At 46.2% G+C, this 20745-nt stretch overlaps 2 protein-coding genes across 3 annotated transcripts in view; one reads left to right on the forward strand and one right to left on the reverse strand.

Moving 5' to 3' along the window:
- The window catches only part of LOC130298154 (oocyte zinc finger protein XlCOF7.1-like), a 59051-nt gene extending 40885 nt beyond the window's left edge, over positions 1–18166 (forward strand). Inside the window, exons 1-7 of one of the 2 annotated variants that reach the window (XM_056551065.1) lie at positions 5171–5379; positions 6880–7027; positions 7304–7483; positions 10432–10558; positions 10642–10706; positions 10873–11059; positions 17243–18166. In XM_056551065.1, coding sequence (XP_056407040.1) covers positions 6950–7027; positions 7304–7483; positions 10432–10558; positions 10642–10706; positions 10873–11059; positions 17243–18054 — 1449 coding nt within the window. In that variant the 5' untranslated portion in view covers positions 5171–5379; positions 6880–6949 and the 3' untranslated portion in view covers positions 18055–18166. Of the gene's footprint in view, positions 1–5170; positions 5380–6879; positions 7028–7303; positions 7484–10431; positions 10559–10641; positions 10707–10872; positions 11060–17242 lie in introns of those variants that run through there. The other variant, XM_056551074.1, reaches the window with a different exon arrangement.
- Positions 1–20745, reverse strand: part of LOC130308814 (oocyte zinc finger protein XlCOF7.1-like) — a 178421-nt gene that overhangs the window by 3785 nt on the left and 153891 nt on the right. The window contains exons 11-12 of the mRNA XM_056552278.1: positions 5814–6022; positions 51–158 (exon numbers count right to left, since the gene is read on the reverse strand). Coding sequence (XP_056408253.1) covers positions 51–158; positions 5814–6022 — 317 coding nt within the window. The remainder of the gene's footprint in view (positions 1–50; positions 159–5813; positions 6023–20745) is intronic.

A 20745-nucleotide genomic window follows, 5' to 3' on the forward strand; every position in this document is an offset into this window, starting at 1 on the left:
GACCAAGAAGAATCTGTGACTGTTCTCTGCATTTAGTGGTTACTACTCACCTGGGTGGTTACCTGTAGGAATGTCCTCCTTATACTGCTCATCACCGCTCACATCTGTCTCTTCTTCTTCCTTTATGTCTGTAGCTTTAATATAAATCAGATTTTTCCCTGTAGGAATGTCCTCCTTATACTGCTCATCACCACTCACATCTGTCTCTTCTTCTTCCTTTGTCTGTAGCTTTAATATAGATCAGATCTTTCCCTGTAGAAATGTCCTCTGTATAATGCTCAACACCGCTCACATCTGTCTCTTCTTCTTCCTTTATGTCTGTAGCATTAATATTGTTCAGATCTTTCCTTGTAGGAATGTCCTCTTTATACTGCTCATCACTGCTCACATGTGTCTCTGGAGCATTACTATTGTTCCGATCTTCTCCCTGATTCAAAAGATGTGAGAGAAATATAGTAAAAGTCATCAGACAGTAGGAGAAGTCACGTGGGATGTTATAGATGAGCAGGAGATGAGGAGTCATGGAGGGTGAGGGGACTGACCACAAGAGCTTCACAGCCCTTCTACAGATCATAGGGAATATCTCCATCTACCTGATCATCCTGTGGAAGAAGAGGACGGGGACACCTCTCTGGTGCTGTTCTCTTACTGGATCTGACTGTAGGGAACACATACAGAGACTGAATTCATTATTTACATACAAATAATGAGAGGACGTGTGTATATAGTCATGTCTATTACCTGGTGATGTGAGGGGCTGCTGATCCTTCATCATGACCTGATCCTTGTACTGATCCTTGTGTCCTTCTACATACTCCCACTCCTCCATGGAGAAATAGACCGCCACGTCCTGACACCTTATAGGAACCTGACACATAATGATACAGTCATCACCCCTCCCCCTCCAGTGGTGTTACTGTATAATGTCCCAGCATTCCCAGCAGTGTCACCTCTCCAGTCATCACCAGACCCCTCCATTACTGTATAATGTCCCAGCAGTGTCACCTCTCCAGTCATCACCAGACCCCTCCATTACTGTATAATGTCCCAGCAGTGTCACCTCTCCAGTCATCACCAGACCCCTCCATTACTGTATAATGTCCCAGCAGGGTCACCTCTCCAGTCATCACCAGACCCCTCCATTACTGTATAATGTCCCAGCATTCCCAGCAGTGTCACCTCTCCAGTCATCACCAGACCCTCCATTACTGTATAATGTCCCAGCAGTGTCACCTCTCCAGTCATCACCAGACCCTCCATTACTGTATAATGTCCCAGCAGTGTCACCTCTCCAGTCATCAACAGACCCCTCCATTACTGTATAATGTCCCAGCAGTGTCACCTCTCCAGTCATCACCAGACCCCTCCATTACTATATAATGTCCCAGCATTCCCAGCAGTGTCACCTCTCCAGTCATCACCAGACCCCTCCATTACTGTATTATGTCCCAGCAGTGTCACCTCTCCAGTCATCACCAGACCCCCTCCATTACTGTATAATGTCCCAGCATTCCCAGCAGTGTCACCTCTCTAGTCATCACCAGACCCCTCCATTACTGTATAATGTCCCAGCAGTGTCACCTCTCCAGTCATCACCAGACACCTCCATTACTGTATAATGTCCCAGCAGTGTCACCTCTCCAGTCATCACCAGACCCCTCCATTACTGTATAATGTCCCAGCAGTGTCACCTCTCCAGTCATCACCAGACCCCTCCATTACTGTATAATGTCCCAGCAGGGTAACCTCTCCAGTCATCACCAGACCCCTCCATTACTGTATAATGTCCCAGCATTTACAGCAGTGTCACCTCTCCAGTCATCACCAGACCCCTCCATTACTGTATAATGTCCCAGCAGTGTCACCTCTCCAGTCATCACCAGACCCCTCCATTACTGTATAATGTCCCAGCAGTGTCACCTCTCCAGTCATCACCAGACCCCTCCATTACTGTATAATGTCCCAGCAGTGTCACCTCTCCAGTCATCACCAGACCCCTCCATTACTGTATAATGTCCCAGCAGTGTCACCTCTCCAGTCATCACCAGACCCCTCCATTACTGTATAATATCCCAGCAGTGTCACCTCTCCAGTCATCACCAGACCCCTCCATTACTGTATAATATCCCAGCAGTGTCACCTCTCCAGTCATCACCAGACCCCTCCATTACTGTATAATGTCCCAGCAGTGTCACCTCTCCAGTCATCACCAGACCCTCCATTACTGTATAATGTCCCATCAGTGTCCCCTCTCCAGTCATCACCAGACCCCTCCATTACTGTATAATGTCCCAGCAGTGTCACCTCTCCAGTCATCACCAGACCCCTCCATTACTGTATAATGTCCCAGCAGTGTCACCTCTCCAATCATCACCAGACCCCTCCATTATTGTATAATGTCCCAGCAGTGTCACCTCTCCAGTCATCACCAGACCCCTCCATTACTGTATAATGTCCCAGCAGTGTCACCTCTCCAGTCATCACCAGACCCCTCCATTACTGTATAATGTCCCAGCAGTGTCACCTCTCCAGTCATCACCAGACCCCTCCATTACTGTATAATGTCCCAGCAGTGTCACCTCTCCAGTCATCACCAGACCCCTCCATTACTGTATAATGTCCCAGCAGGGTCACCTCTCCAGTCATCACCAGACCCCTCCATTACTGTATAATGTCCCAGCAGGGTCACCTCTCCAGTCATCACCAGACCCCTCCATTACTGTATAATGTCCCAGCAGTGTCACCTCTCCAGTCATCACCAGACCCCTCCATTACTGTATAATGTCCCAGCAGGGTCACCTCTCCAGTCAGCAGCTCCATCATCTTGTTGATGAGTTCTCGGATCTTCTGTTCATCCATTTCCTCATGTATCAGGGAGTGAGGTGGGGGCCCCGGGATTGGGCTCAGGGTTCTTCCCCATCCTTCACACACAGGGGCCTGACAGCGCCCACTAGAGGACTTCTTCACTACTGTGTAATCCTGTGTATGGAGAGACACATTAATATCACTACATACATTCCCAGAATCCCTCACCTCTCCAGTCATATCCATCTGTTATTCCATAGATAAGAATGAGGTCATGTGACATCACTCCCAGAATCCCTCACCTCTACAGTCATATCCATCTGTTATTCCATAGATAAGAATGAGGTCATGTGACATCACTCCCAGAATCCCTCACCTCTCCATTCATATCATCTGTCATTACATAGATAAGAATGAGGTCATGTGACATCACTCCCAGAATCCCTCATCTCTCCGGTCATTTCCATCTCTTATTACATAGATAAGATTGAGGTCATGTGACATCACTCCCAGAATCCCTCATCTATCCAGTCATATCCATCTGTTATTACATCGATAAGAATGAGGTCATGTGACATCACTCCCAGAATCCCTCACCTCTCCAGTAAGCAGGAAGAGTATCTGTAGGGTGAGGTTTATGATCCTGTCGGCCTTCTTGTTCCTGTCTCTCTCCATGGTTGATGAGTCATCCAGGAGAATTCTCTTATATAGAAGATATCAGCAGAGGATCCTGGATTGGAGAAACCTGAAGGGAAGAAGAGGAGACAATGATAAACCGCACCAGATTCTATGGAGAAATAAAATCCATTTCCTGGAGATAATCTGGGGAAACATCTGAGGAGACATTATAGGAGTTTTCAGATTTCTCTATAAAACAAAATCCATTGTCCGAGGGCTGTAAAATAAGAGACTAGAGCGCACTCCCCTCTCCCGTCCAGTGGTGGCGCTCTGGTCCTCCAGGTCTTCTGAGGTCGCTCTCCCTGCTCTGCTGAAGACGTTGTGAATCCATTTCTCCTAATCTCTGAGGCTGCGGTGTATTCAGAACGTCTTCATCAGAGCAGGGAGAAGAATAGAGGGATTCAATATGACATTGTCCAATGAAGAATAGTGAAATGTGTCCACTAGGGGGCACAATATACATCACAATTACATCAGGATTTTATGTGAATTGTGATATGTCCCCCCGGAAGAACCTGCTATTACCTGCAGCAGAGGCCGAGCATCATATACCGTTACACACGCAGGGTCTGGGCCACCACCGGAGTCAGTGTTTCCCAAGCAGGGTGCCTCCAGCTGTTACAGCATTTGGATGTCAGGGCATGCTGGGAGTTGTAGTTTCACAACAGCTGGAGGCACGCTGGTTTGGAAACACTGTCTATAGTAATAATAGGGGTGGAGGAGAAACTTAAAAAACCTGATGGTTACATAGTCCTGTATGGAAGAAGTGGCTGATACCCGGAGAAAAGAGACTGACCAGGTGACAGGATGGGCGGGTAAGTGACCTGATACCTTCACCATCCAGACATCCCCTGGGGGGCAGTATAGGCAGGAAATCAGGAAACAACCGCTGGTCGGCACGGCGCTCCCTAGAGAAACAACCGCACAGCGCCATGTCTAAGCCACGCCCACCTACATTATTTTATTACAAAAATGGGATATAAACTTATTAGGGGAGGGGCTTATATTACAAACCCTGAATAACGCTCTGCCATAGTGATCAGTGTTATCGGTGCTCGGCTTATACAGGCTGTGGAGGTGTCTGTATACTTAGAGCACCGATCTGAGCACAGAGCACGGTAAGGGGCCCTCCGGCCGTCATCTCAGCTGATCTAGACTCCGCCCCCCAACAACTGCATTTTACTAATTTTAGATCCTGCAATCGACTTTGATCATGGAATCTAAAGGGTTAATGGCGATGAGCGTCATTAATGGTGAGTCCTGGCTGCTTATAGCTCCTGAGCTCACCTCAAAGTCCCATATGGGGCACAGAATGTAAATATACATCGTGTCCTTAAGGGTTAATAATAAACATCCCCAATAATCCTAATCTGATGGTGACCGCACACACATACCTGTATCTGTAGAGGAGCCGTGTGCTTACAGGACCTGCGATGATGTCACCGTCATGTGATCAGTCACATGGAGGAGGAGGAGTCACATGATCAGGGGCTGCTGCTCTGAGAGATCTCCACACACAACAGCAGTGACTGCCCCACCAGGACCTGCTCTGTATCTGCTGCATGCAGGAGGTGTAGGACCTGTGATGATGTCACAATCATGTGACCAGTACATTTGGGGGTAAAGTTTTGCAGTATAGATGTGACTGTGGATGAAGGACCTGTGGGGAGGATCATGTGACAGCAGTGGGCGGAACTCAGTGCAGGATAGAAGAGATTGTAAGTGAAGGACCTGTGATAATGGTCATGTGACAGCAGAGTCCTGTATACACTGAGCAGATGAGCCTAGAGCAGCAGCCCCTGATCATGTGACTCCTCCTCCTCCTCCATGTGACTGATCACATGACGGTGACATCATCGCAGGTCCTGTAAGCACACGGCTCCTGTACAGATACAGGTAGGTGTGTGGTCACCATCAGATCAGGATTATTGGGGATGTTTATTATTAACCCCTTAAGGACACAGTATATAATAACACTCTGCACCCTCTATGGGACTTTGAGGTGAGCTCAGGAGCTATAAGCAGCCAGCACTCACCACTAATGATGCTCACCATCATTAACCCTCTAGATCACACAATCAGAGCTCTGTGGAAGCTCTGTGCCGGCCAGCACTCATTTACCTGATCTCCTGCCTATACTGCCCCCCAGGGGATGTCTGGATGGTGAAGGGCTGCAGGTCACCTCCCCGCCCATCCTGTCACCTGATCAGTCTCCTTCCTCCGGTATCGGACAATTCTTTTAGAGGCTACGATCCTGAGCGGCCTCCAGATATCAATCTAAGATGGCCGCCACTGTGGTCCTGGTGGATCTCCCCACCTCCCTTTGTTACCAAAAACAACGTGTTCCAGATGAGAAGGGTCCATAACGTGGGTACCTGGAGGGACAACATCCACATCAGGATTCAAACTCCCAACATAGTGTCGTACCAACCCTGGAGACCAGATTGGCTTTCTGCCCCATTTCTGGACAATTCCATAACATTCCGGGACAATAATTCCCAGTGTGATGCGGATCCATTCACCTATGATCCCACCAACGCTTTATGTGAATCCAAGTACGAAAAGCACAGAAATGTGTCATGTGACTGCGCCAATAACTGAGGAGGACAATGTGGTAAACGCTGTTATAATACAGGACAGATGTCTTGTCAGCGCCCGATTACCCAATATGACCGTTATATCCAGTGATCAAGTCCTGATGAAAGTCATCGCCCGACCGTCTCCCGTAACTCCAGGATTATGATCGTGCTCTGTATCCTGGTGAGATAGAGGACATTGAGGGGAAGTGGAGACGCCTTCCGAAACCGGGAAATAGTCATCAACCCTGACTTGGCATTTCTTTTAGATCATAAGCCCAGCCGTACGGCCCGAATGGTCATCTGTAATGATGATGTCACTGTGGTATGCTGCGCTCTACTTTTGAGGATTTATCGGTAAAGGAAATCGTTGACAGCAACTACCAATATTGATTTTAATCGAAAACGTCCATTAATCCCTACTCATCCCCCATGTGATCACCATCCAACAGAGAAAGTGAGGTCCTGTTCCTGACGCTCGGAGAAGACAACGGGCCGGATCCTGTGTAGAATGCAGGAAATATAAAGCGAAAGTTCCAGCTCCCAGGAAAAAATATAGTTTAAAAGCCAAAAACCTTAACCCCCCCCCCATAGACACATCAGTAAGAACTAAACAATGCTGGATTCCTGTCTCCATATTCTGCTCATCCCCCATGACTCCGCCCCAGACTATGATGGATCCACTGACTAGGTTTACAGCCTCCATGATTGTGACTATAATGTCTCCTCAGATGTTTCCCCAGATTATCTCCAGGAAATTGATTTTATTTCTCCATAGAATCTGGTGCGGTTTATCATCGTCTCCTCTTCTTCCCTTCAGGTTTCTCCAATCCAGGATCCTCTGCTGATATCTTCTATATAAGAGAATTCTCCTGGATGACCCATCAACCATGGAGAGAGACAGAAACAAGATGGCCGAAAGGATCATAAACCTCACCCTACAGATACTCTTCCTGCTTACTGGAGAGGTGAGGGATTCTGGGAGTGATGTCACATGACCTCATTCTTATCTATGTAATAACAGATGGGTATGACTGGAGAGGTGAGGGATTCTGGGAGTGTTGTCACATGAACTCATTCTTATCTATATAATAACAGAAGGATATGACTGGAGAGGTGAGGGATTCTGGGAGTGATGTCACATGACCTCATTCTTATCTATGTAATAACAGATGGATATGACTGGAGAGGTGATGGATTCTGGGAATGTATGTAGTGATATTAATGTGTCTCTCCATACACAGGATTACACAGTAGTGAAGAAGTCCTCTAGTGGGCGCTGTTGGGCCCCTGTGGGTGAAAAATGGGGAAGAACCCTGAGCCCAATCCTGGGCCCCCCACCTCACTCCCTGATACATGAGGAAATGGATGAACAGAAGATCCGAGAACTCATCAACAAGATGATGGAGCTGCTGATTGGAGAGGTGACACTGCTGGGACATTATACAGTAATGGAGGGGTCTGGTGATGACTGGAGAGGTGACACTGCTGGGACATTATACAGTAATGGAGGGGTCTGGTGATGACTGGAGAGGTGACACTGCTGGGAATGCTGGGACATTATACAGTAATGGAGGGGTCTGGTGATGACTGGAGAGGTGACACTGCTGGGAATGCTGGGACATTATACAGTAATGGAAGGGTCTGGTGATGACTGGAGAGGTGACACTGCTGGGAATGCTGGGACATTATACAGTAATGGAGGGGTCTGGTGATGACTAGAGAGAGGACACTGCTGGGAATGCTGGGACATTATACAGTAATGGAGGGGTCTGGTGATGTCTGGAGAGGTGACACTGCTGGGAATGCTGGGACATTATACAGTAATGGAGGGGTCTGGTGATGACTAGAGAGAGGACACTGCTGGGAATGCTGGGACATTATACAGTAATGGAGGGGTCTGGTGATGACTGGAGAGGTGACACTGCTGGGAATGCTGGGACATTATACAGTAATGGAGGGGTCTGGTGGTGACTGGAGAGGTAACACTGCTGGGACATTATACAGTAATGGAGGGGTCTGGTGATGACTGGAGAGGTGACACTGCTGGGACATTATACAGTAATGGAGGGGTCTGGTGATGACTGGAGAGGTGACACTGCTGGGAATGCTGGGACATTATACAGTAATGGAGGGGTCTGGTGGTGACTGGAGAGGTAACACTGCTGGGACATTATACAGTAATGGAGGGGTCTGGTGATGACTGGAGAGGTGACACTGCTGGGACATTATACAGTAATGGAGGGGTCTGGGGATGACTGGAGAGGTGACACTGCTGGGACATTATACAGTAATGGAGGGGTCTGGTGATGACTGGAGAGGTGACACTGCTGGGAATGCTGGGACATTATACAGTAATGGAGGGGTCTGGTGAAGACTGGAGTGGTGACACTGTTGGGACATTATACAGTAATGGAGGGGTCTGGTGATGACTGGAGAGGTGACACTGCTGGGACATTATACAGTAATGGAGGGGTCTGGTGATGACTAGAGAGAGGACACTGCTGGGAATGCTGGGACATTATACAGTAATGGAGGGGTCTGGTGATGACTGGAGAGGTGACACTGCTGGGAATGCTGGGACATTATACAGTAATGGAGGGGTCTGGTGATGACTAGAGAGAGGACACTGCTGGGAATGCTGGGACATTATACAATAATGGAGGGGTCTGGTGATGACTGGAGAGGTGACACTGCTGGGAATGCTGGGACATTATACAGTAATGGAGGGGTCTGGTGATGACTGGAGAGGTGACACTGTTGGGACATTATACAGTAATGGAGGGGTCTGGTGATGACTGGAGAGCTGACACTGCTGGGACTTTATACAGTAATGGAGGGGTCTGGTGATGACTGGAGAGGTGACACTGCTGGGAATGCTGGGACATTATACAGTAATGGAGGGGTCTGGTGATGTCTGGAGAGGTGACACTGCTGGGAATGCTGGGACATTATACAGTAACGGAGGGGTCTGGTGGTGACTGGAGAGGTGACACTGCTGGGACATTATACAGTAATGGAGGGGTCTGGTGATGACTGAAGAGGTGACACTGCTGGGACATTATACAGTAATGGAGGGGTCTGGTAGTGACTGGAGAGGTGACCCTGCTGGGACATTATACAGTAATGGAGGGGTCTGGTGATGACTGGAGAGGTGACCCTGCTGGGACATTATACAGTAATGGAGGGGTCTGGGGATGACTGGAGAGGTGACACTGCTGGGAATGCTGGGACATTATACAGTAATGGAGGGGTCTGGTGATGACTGGAGAGGTGACACTGCTGGGACATTATACAGTAATGGAGGGGTCTGGTGATGACTGGAGAGGTGACACTGCTGAGACATTATACAGTAATGGAGGGGTCTGGGGATGACTGGAGAGGTGACACTGCTGGGACATTATACAGTAATGGAGGGGTCTGGTGATGACTGGAGAGGTGACACTGATGGGAATGCTGGGACATTATACAGTAATGGAGGGGTCTGGTGATGACTGGAGAGGTGAAACTGCTTGGACATTATACAGTAATGGAGGGGTCCGGTGATGACTGGAGAGGTGACACTGCTGGGACATTATACAGTAATGGGGGGGTCTGGTGTTGACTGGAGAGGTGACACTGCTGGGACATTATACAGTAATGGCGGGGTCTGGTGAAGACTGGAGAGGTGACCCTGCTGGGACATTATACAGTAATGGAGGGGTCTGGGGATGACTGGAGAGGTGACACTGCTGGGAATGCTGGGACATTATACAGTAATGGGGGGGTCTGGTGATGACTGGAGAGGTGACACTGCTGGGACATTATACAGTAATGGAGGGGTCTGGTGATGACTGGAGAGATGACACTGCTGGGACATTATACAGTAATGGAGGGGTCTGGTGATGACTGGAGAGGTGACACTGCTGGGACATTATACAGTAATGGAGGGGTCTGGTGATGACTGGAGAGGTGACACTGCTGGGACATTATACAGTAATGTGGCGCTCTGGTGATGACTGGAGAGGTGACACTGCTGGGAATGCTGGGACATTATACAGTAATGGAGGGGTCTGATGATGACTGGTGAGGTGACACTGCTGGGACATTATACAGTAATGGAGGGGTCTGGTGATGACTGGAGAGGTGACACTGCTGGGACATTATACAGTAATGGAGGGGTCTGGTGATGACTGGAGAGGTGACACTGCTGGGACATTATACAGTAATGGAGGGGTCTGGTGATGACTGGAGAGGTGACACTGCTGGGACATTATACAGTAATGGAGGGGTCTGGTGATGACTGGAGAGGTGACACTGCTGGGAATGCTGGGACATTATACAGTAACACCACTGGAGGGGTCGGGGTGATGACTGTATCATTATGTGTCAGGTTCCTATAAGGTGTCAGGACGTGGCGGTCTATTTCTCCATGGAGGAGTGGGAGTATGTAGAAGGACACAAGGATCAGTACAAGGATCAGGTCATGATGGAGGATCAGCAGCCCCTCACATCACCAGGTAATAGACATGACTATATACACACGTCCTCTCATTATTTGTATGTAAAGAATGAATTCAGTCTCTGTATGTGTTCCCTACAGTCAGATCCAGTAAGAGAACAGCACCAGAGAGGTGTCCCCGTCCTCTTCCTCCACAGGATGATCAGGTAGATGGAGATATTCCCTATGATCTGTAGAAGGGCTGTGAAGCTCTTATGGTCAGTCCCCTCACCCTCCATGACTCCTCATCTCCTGCTCATCTATAACATCCCACATGACTTCTCCTACTGTCTGATGACTTTTACAATATTTCTTCTACATCTTATGAATCAGGGAGAAGATCTGAACAATATTAATGTTCCAGAGACAGATGTGAGCGGTGATGAGCAGTATAAGGAGGACAATCCTACTGGGGAAGATCTGATCTATATTAATGCTACAGACATAAAGGAAGAAGAAGAGACAGATGTGAGCGGTGATGAGCAGTATAAGGAGGACATTCATACAGTTAACCGCCCAGGTGAGTAGTAACCACTTAATGCAGAGAACAGTCATAGATTCTGCTCAGTTACCGGCTGTAATAATTTTTTTTGGGACTCCGATGGAAAACAATTGTTTTTTTAATCAACTGGTGCTAAAAAGTTATTCAAAATTGTAAATTACTTCTATTTAAAAATCTTTAGCCTTCCAGTACTTATCAGCTGCTGTATGCTGCAGAGAAAGTTCTGTCTGACCGCAGTGCTCTCTGCTGACACCTCTGTCCATGTCAGGAACTGTCCAGAGCAGGAGAGGTTAAAAACAAACAAATAAACAAATGTTTATCTCTAGGACAGGCTAGGTGGGCTCTCTTCCTCGTCTCCTGATTTTATTATGTGTCTCCTTTCTTCTTGGCACTAAGAACACTTAGGCCGGGTTCAAATGGCTGAAAATATGCACAATGAACACCCAGAAAACACGGGCGGATATTCTGCTGATTTAAAGTGTACCTATCATAGTTTCCAAAAAAAAAAAAGTGATATGTTACTCAGTCCCTAATCCTGATCGTGTACATATATGTTTTATGTCTCTGGGCTCTTTATTTCCAGAGATATAAGCATTTATCTGTTGCTCAGTTACTTTTTCATTGTGCAGGCTGGAGGGGGCGTGTCTGTCTGTCTCCCTCACAGTGATGACTCATCTGCTCTGAGATCGGGAGGAGCCTGGGCAGTCAGCCAACTCTACTCTGTAACCCTTTCCTCTCTGGTTTTATGCTCTGTCATGTACACAGAGGAAGATGCTTGTAGCTTGCCTGCAGTATTCCTAAGACATTATGGCGAGTTCATAACAGGATAAAATGTATAAATATAAGAATAGATCTTTATAAAATTAGTGCAAGGATTTTATAGATAAAAGTACAGCATTTTTATCAATACGTTTTCTATCTGTTTTATCTTTTCCTAGTAAGGGTATGTTCACACTGCGTATTTCCCACGGAATTCCGTGCTGTGAACATTACTATCAGTGTGAATGGGTCTTCTGCGAGACCCGTTCACACTGCGGAATTTCAGCAGCGGAAATTGTTCCGTGCAAGGAAAGAACATGTTCATTCTTTGCGCAGAAGTCCGCGAACACTGCATAGCCGTCTATGGTGACGGCGCAGTGCCGCACGGTCCTACTGCCGGTGGCCTCCGCCAGAATGGAATCTCCGCTCGCGGAATTCTGCGAGCAGAGATTCCGTTCACACTCCGTAGTGTGAACATACCCTAAAGTTGGATGCTAATCCACAGCTAATCCAAGCTGTCACTAGCTGGCACTGGAGTTCCCCCACAATAGTTACAGGCACCAGAGTTCCCTCACATTAGCTACAGGCACCCGAGTTCCCTCACATTAGCTACAGGCACCCGAGTTCCCCCACAGAAGCTACAGGCACCCGAGTTCCCCCACAGTAGCTACAGGATCCCGAGTTCCCCCACAGTAGCTACAGGCACCTGAGTTACCCCACAGCAGCTACAGGCATCAGAGTTCCCCCACAGTAGGTACAGGCATCGGAGTTCCCCCACAGTAGGTACAGGCATCGGAGTTCCGCCACAGTAGGTACAGGCATCGGAGTTCCCCCACAGTAGGTACAGGCACCAGAGTTCCCCCACAGCAGCTACAGGCATCATAGTTCCCCCACAGTAGGTACAGGCATCGGAGTTCCCCCACAGTAGGTACAGGCACTCGAGTTCCCCCACAGTAGGTACAGGCATCTGAGTTCCCCCACAGTAGGTAGAGGCACTCGAGTTCCCCCACAGTAGGTACAGGCACCAGAGTTCCCCCACAGCAGCTACAGGCATCATAGTTCCCCCACAGTAGGTACAGGCATCGGAGTTCCCCCACAGTAGGTACAGGCACTCGAGTTCCCCCACAGCAGCTACAGGCATCTGAGTTCCCCCACAACAGCTACAGGCATCTGAGTTCCCCCATGGTAGCACAGTTTACCTACATTAGGTAGCAGTTCCCCCACATTTGGTAGCCACTCCCCCACATTAGGTAGCAGCTCCCCCCACAATAGCAGTTCCCCCACATTTGGTAGCAGCTCCCCCACAATAGCAGTTCCCCCACATTTGGTAGCAGCTCCCCCACATGTAGCAGTTCCCCCACAATAGCAGTTCCCCCACATTTGGTAGCAGCTCCCCCACATCTGGTAGCAGCTCCCCCACATGTGGTAGCAGTTCCCCCACATTAGGTAGCAGCTCCCACACAATAGCAGTTCCCCCACATTAGGTAGCAGCTCCCACACAATAGCAGTTCCCCCACATTAGGTAGCAGCTCCCCCACAATAGCAGTTCCCCCACATTAGGTAGCAGCTCCCCCACAATAGCAGTTCCCCCACATTTGGTAGCAGCTCCCCCACAATAGTAGCAGCTCCCCCACAATAGCAGTCACTCCCCCACAATAGTAGCAGCTCCCCCACAATAGCAGTTCCCCCACACAGAGACACACACACACACATACATAAACAGACATACATACATAAACAGACATACATACACAGACATACATACATACACAGACACACATACACACACATACATATATACACACAGACACACATACATACAAACATACATACATACACAGACACACATACATACACATACACAGACATACATACACACATACATACATACACAGACATACATACATACACAGACACACATACATACACAGACATACAGACATACATACATACACATACACACACAGACATACATACACACATACATACACAGACATACATACATACACAGACACACTCACCCGCCCTGCATAGTGCTTCTCTCCGGCGACGGACGTCCCTGACATCCTCTTGCACAGGCCGCCGGCGCTGTGGTGGAGGAAGTAGGAGCGGGTCTAACCGTAACCCCGGGGGGGTGTTTGCTGGGGTCAGCGGCATCACAGAACGGGCATAGTAGAAGGATGGGGGGGGGGGGGTGCGGGTGCTGAATGTGCGGCTGCAGCTGAAGACGACGGGGGTGGGGGGTGGAGACGGAGCAGGCGCAGCTAAAGACGGGGGGTGGGTGTAGGGGTGATGTAGAAGTTGCGGGCGCAGCTGACGACGGGGGTGATGTAGAAGTTGCGGGATCAGCTGAAGAACGGGGGAGGGTGAAGCGAGCATGAAGGTGCGGGCGCAGCTGAAGACGGGGGGGGGGGGAAGCAATATTACTCCGCACTGGCTGTGTGTGCGTGCTCCCTGGGCTCGTTCACAGGCAGTGCGTGCCCGCACATAAGATGTTTGCCTACAGCACAAAGTTCCTATACTGGATACCGTCGCGCTTTACGGTCGGTATCTGGTAAGCTGCAAAATCATCACTGGTCTATCTGGCTAAAGACAGACGACCCCTAGTGGTGGCTATTTTTAAATTTAATTTCTGGGGAAAATGTAATTTTTTTAAAATAAATTTATATTGCAAAAAGTCATCATATCATTAGTTCTATAACATATAAAAAGTTTTCAACAATGACCGGGCCTCTTTAAATGATCCAATGGCCAATAGGACCGATTGGAAATGTGGCATCTCATAGACGGTAATACATTTCCGAGTGGAATCTGCAGAAAGAATAGACAAGTCTATCTGGACAAGTCTAATCTGTAAATTCCATCATGTGCACAGTGCAGCAGAATCTTATTGAAGTCGCTTTGACAGCACATATACTAAAATCCAAGGATCGCTCTAGAGGTCCATGTAGCAGAAGCTCCAGACTGACTGTAAGGCAATTAGTGACACCCTCCTTGAAGGTCGGGGAGAGGGGTTGTCCACCTGAAACTTGATTCCCCACACTTCTACCAAAAAAAATTGCTCCCCAGTATATTGGGCCCTACCATGTACTTTGACAGGTTAACCCGGTTGCCTATTGACTTAACCTATCAAAACAAAAATGGTCATGTAAGCTGTTCAGGATGCCGCGATTTCGCCGCGGCGATCCCGAACAGCTCCCTGAGCTAACCGGCATGGTTTCACTTTCATTTTAGACGCGTCTAAAGGGTTAATAGCGCGCGGCACCGCGATCAATGCTGCGATGTGGCCCCCAGTTATAGAACGGGAGTGGACTCAGGACATACAAGTACGCCCTGGGTCCTTAACAGGTTAAAGTTCCCGGTACAGGGATGCACTGGGATTGGGATCCCGGGGACCCAACCCAAAATATGCAGACGGTCAGGAGGCTGTTGCGTACGGGCAGTCAGGCACTATGCCTGCGGGTCCCACATATCCTGCATCAGCCTCCATATAGCTCGAAATGAGACAGTGACTGACTGTCCCACACTCAGAGTGCCCCTCCCAGTAGTCTCCTCCCCCTCCCTGTAGTCTCCTCCCCCTACCCCCGCCCGCTGAGCTCATCCTGCCCTGGAGGATCGTGTACTGTATTCTCTACTTTTTTTCCTGTCAACAATACAAATATTACATATATGTCCCTCATGGCTACAGAGAGTCTAACAAGATCCTATTTTATAGCGGAAAAACTCAAACATAGACATAAAACCTGAAAGAATCAGAGGTCACACTGTACCGCTTATATAAAATATTCTCCTCTGTTTGGTCGCTCGGCCTATTGTCTGAGGCCCTCACTTGGTCCAGATTATGAGACAGCTGTAATATATAGTATATAAGCGGTACAGTGTGACCTCTGTTTGGTCGCTCGGCCTATTGTCTGAGGCCCTCACTTGGTCCAGATTATGAGACAGCTGTAATATATATTATATAAGCGGTACAGTGTGACCTCTGTTTCTTTCCTGTGTTATATCTTTTCCTGTCAGCCCTGCAGGTCAGAGAGACGCCACCAATGTTCACACACAGAGACATAAAGTGCGCTGTGCTCGTGCTGCTGCCCCCGCTGGGTGTGTAAGTGACTGCATCTTTGTGATCCTCCCAGTCAGGGCCTCTGCACTGCTATGCACATGGGTGTAAGTGCGCTGCAGAGCATTGCACCCTATTGTCTTCTACAGACCCTATAGTGCTCTGCAGTCTGCACATACCCTATGGGAGCTATAAAAAAAAGTAAAAAGTGTAAAAAAAAATTAACCCTTTCCCTTTAACCCCTTCCCTAATAAAAGCTTGAATCCCCCCCCCCCCAATCCTTTCCCATAAATCAAACCTATATAAATTGGGTATCACTGCAACCATATTTACCTACAGAATAAAGATATTTTACTGAAAAGTGCACTGCATAGAAATGGAAGCCCCCAAAAGTTACAAAATTGATTTTTTTATTTCAGCGTCACCCCACAAATAAGTTTACATGGGGAGTATGTGCAGAGCATTACACCCTAGTGTCTGTACATTCCTATGTTAGCGGGCGGGATTGGACAAACATTTTAGCCGGAGCAGACGGGAGTGGAGCAAACACCCTACGTGTGCGGGCAGGATTGGACAAAAAAATCATCGGGAGTGGGATTGAACAACCAGTTCCGCGCAGGCTCTAGTTCCCAGTTTAGGTTGTATTGTGTCTGTAGTCAGTGACTGTGTTATGCAGCTGTCCTCACTCTGTACACATCATGCTGTGCTGAATGGGATTTTGTCATAGACTTCCATGGTCTGTACTTACACTGTACGTCTCTTTACTCACTTTTCAGTAAAATAAGTTTAAAAAATTTTTTTAGTAAAAGATAACACTATGTTATACATACCGATCGTACCAACCTGATTTATGAGGAGAACAAGTCAATTTTATGGCACATAACATGATTGCTAGGACTCTGTCACTGCCGGGACTCTGCTATTGGAGTAATTGCATTGCAGTAAATACGTACTGCACTGATCTGTATGAGCAATCCAATGACTGCTCATACAAGTCCTATAAAGGGACCAAAATGTGTATAAAAAAAATCAAAAGATGTTTTTAAAAATGTAAATGACCCTCCCCCTCCAATAATATTTCAACTTTTTTGTTGTAAAAATGGAAAAGCTGTTTTTGTTGTTATTGTTGCTAAAAAGTAGTAAATTGTAACAAACACTATGCAAATTAGATATTCCTGTGATTATATGGACCTGACTTATATTTTAATGCACAGTTAATACAATGTAAGATCAGTCCCACAGAAAACAAGCTCTTAAACCGAGTGTATATGGAAAAATAAAAGAGTTATGGCTATGAGGAGGAAAAAAAGAAAACACAAAAGCTTAAATTTCCTGGGTTGTTAAGGGGTTAATACTGATCATAAAATCTGTGTTATTCTCTGCAGATTCTTGTACCAGGAGATCAGAGGAGAATCTTATATCTTCAGATTATAAAGCAGATGATGATATCACACAAGATACATATGAAGAACATTCCATTATCCCAGATACACCCTCAGCCCTTCACAGCCAAGATCTGTCATCTCATCCTTATATACAGGTCCTGTCTTCTCAGTCATCACAGAAAGGTCACAGAAGGGGTGTTGGACATCAGCAAGCTCATACAGTATTTAAACTATATTCATGCTCAGAATGTTGGAAATGTTATACTTCTAAATCAGAGTTTGTTGTACATCAAAGAACTCACACAGGAGAGAAGCCATTTTCATGCTCAGAATGTGGGAAATGTTTTACTTCTAAATCAGGTCTTGTTCAACATCAAAGAACTCACACAGGAGAGAAGCCATTTTCATGTTCAGAATGTGGGAAATTTTTTACTTTGAAATCTAGTCTTGTTAGACATCAAATAACTCACACAGGAGAGAAGCCATTTTCATGTTCAGAATGTGGGAAATGTTTTGCTCTTAAACCAAATCTTTATAAACATCAAATAACTCACACAGGAGAGAAGCCATTTTCATGCTCAGAATGTGGGAAATGTTATACTGAGAAAGCAACTCTTGTTTATCATCAAAGAACTCACACAGGGGAGAAGCCATTCTCATGTGCAGAGTGTGGAAAGTGTTTTGCTAAGAAATCAATTCTTGGTGAACATAAACGAACTCACACAGGGGAGAAACCATTTCCATGTGCAGAATGTGGGAAATGTTTTACTCAGCAATCAAGTCTTGTTAAACATAAAATAACTCACACATGAGAAGTCAATTCAAACCTGTAAATGATGCAGATAACACATCTATATATTATCCATGTACATAGGATATCTTGACATTTATACATATATCATATACTGCATCTCCAAACTTGTTACCAATTGTTAATAAAAGTTTTCTTTCTTATATGATTTATTATTCTTATATTCATCTCCGCACACTGGACTTATAATGAATGTAATATTGTCCCTGACGTTGTATATAGGGATTTTAACGCGTCAGTGTTGTCCCTGCCCCCTTGTCATTATGATTATAGAGACTTTAATTCAAGGCATCAGACAGGATCCGCGCGTCTCCCTTGAAGATCGTCTCTTCTGAACATATGACGCTGCAGATACTTTTATTTATCACAAACCCTAGACCAGCGTTTCCCGTCTTGACGTCTATTTTCGGTCTCAGATGATAAAATCCATTTTTCTATATGAGAAGTCGTCAATATCTCAGCGTCCCCCGGGTTCAGTAAACATGGGTGTAATTATTTTCCTTTTCTTTGTCCTCCCCGGGGTATAAAATCCCTAGAGATCTGATCACATCTGGTACAAGATCTCTTTACTTCACACTTTGCGCCATTATTACACGGATTGAAGACCCAGTTACACGCTCGTAAATTCCCATATATGTCGTGGATTGGAAGGAAAAAGGTTCTTAAATCTTATATTTACCAATAATATTTTATATTTTTACAGTCCGTCCCTATCATAGTACGGAATTGTTATTTTTCTTCTATCCGATGGTTATTTTGTAATTTTGTTATGATTCAGAAGAGACCACGTGTCCCGTATAGACGCTCACCCTGAAGACATTAGACGGCGGTTTTGTGTTTCCGGATTTACACACTTATTATAAAGCTTTTCCTTCGTCTGGATTACTAGAGCTCGTTCGCTCTTCTTTTTCTCATCCTCCCCTTTATATTCCTCCTCATGTGGATATGGAATTCTCCTCAGTTCCTCCTTCTATAGGGCCCATTTTGTGGCCCCCGCACTCCTCCTTGGCCTCTCTAGTTCTTTCCTCTTTTATATATAAGGAAGAAAATAATGCAATCAATTGTATACCAGTCCTCAAAGATACATATGAAAGAAAATGGATCCAATATATTAAAAATGTATAGTATTTTTTATTAAAATATAGAAAAAGGTAACAAATCAAGACTCCTAAACCCTAGCAGGGCCCGTGCATCGGGTAAAGGGGCTTGGCAATTAACAATAATGTGACAATAAGAATAATACAAATGTATCAATGATTCGTATCAATGAGTATACCAACTATAAAATGTGTAAAGTGCCAACTAAAAATAAAGACATTGCGTTATTGCTTGGTAAATGAATGCACAAATGTTAGAATAAGTTCAGTGGTAGCGCAGTGGACAGTTCAGCAGCGGGATTGATAATCCAATAAATCTCAGTTCCACAATGTTGTCAAAGTCAATATTATAAAGTTTATATGAAGTTTGGTGCAAGGCACCACTCACCGACCATATGGATGCTGTGTATGTAAAAGCTGCACAGTCCAGGCTGGCACGGAAGCGTCCGGGAGTGGTAATAGTGCCAGTCTGTGTTGAAGGTCTCGATAGTCTGCGGCTGGCACGGAGATTGCGTCCGGCCTGGTGGAGGAGATGATTTGCCGAGAGATCATGGAGACCGCAATAATCTGAGATGGTGCGGGAGTGGATGCCGGCGTCCTCGTGTCAGCTAATGCGCTGAATGCGCGTGAATGCAAGTGGTCTCGCAATGGAGGGCATCCAGCTGTTGCAAGTATGGAATAAAGGCTGGCAGTGGATCTTGGATATAAGTGTTGGTATACGGATTGTAAAAACAGCTTGTGTAGATCTGCTAGACGCGTTTCAAGGCCGCGGGCCTTTTCTTCAGTAGCGATATAATGGTGTTTGAAATAAATGATGTAGTATATATAGTCTCGATCTGATGATGTGGTGAGCAATAAGGAAAATGTGGATGGAACCATAAGTGGTGATAATAGTAATAATGGATCCATAAATGAAAAGAGAAGGAGAAAAGGCAGAAGGAAATATATGAAAGAATAATAATAAGACAATATAATAATGATAATAATAAAGATAAAATGCAATGTGACAATGGAACAAAATAAAATAATAAATCAAAATAATGATAAGGCTGAGTAGATGATATAGAGTTAGAAGAATAAAAGTAAAAAATATATAACTTGAAGGGATGGATGTGTAGATGGACTTGGGTGGACTGAGTCCCAGGGGCCGCAACTGTGCCAATATATAGCCGACCAGTAACTGACTCAGGGACTGAGTCACACCTCAAGATGAAAGGAACCCCAAGATTTCGAGCTCTGCGTTTAAACCTTGTGGTGCTAGTGTATCAAATTCTAAGATATTTCTGGATTGAGCCCTGGACATGGATGAAATGTAGTCGCCCCCCTCCAACATTTTTTGACACTTTGATTTGCCATGAAGATGAATTCTGATGGATTTTGATTATGGTGTTCTATAAAGTGTAGTGATAGAGGGGGAGTTTTTGTTCCTTTTTTGATATTGTAAATGTGTTCATAGATGCGGGTCTTCAGTTATCTTTTTGTACGACCTATATATTGTTTGCCACAATTGCATTGTATTAGATATATTATTCCTTTACTGTGGCAAGCGAGGCATTCAGATATTTGATGGACATATTGATCAGATGTAGATGAGA

This window comes from Hyla sarda, chromosome 1 (genome assembly GCF_029499605.1).
Source record: "Hyla sarda isolate aHylSar1 chromosome 1, aHylSar1.hap1, whole genome shotgun sequence".
NCBI lineage: Eukaryota > Metazoa > Chordata > Amphibia > Anura > Hylidae > Hyla > Hyla sarda.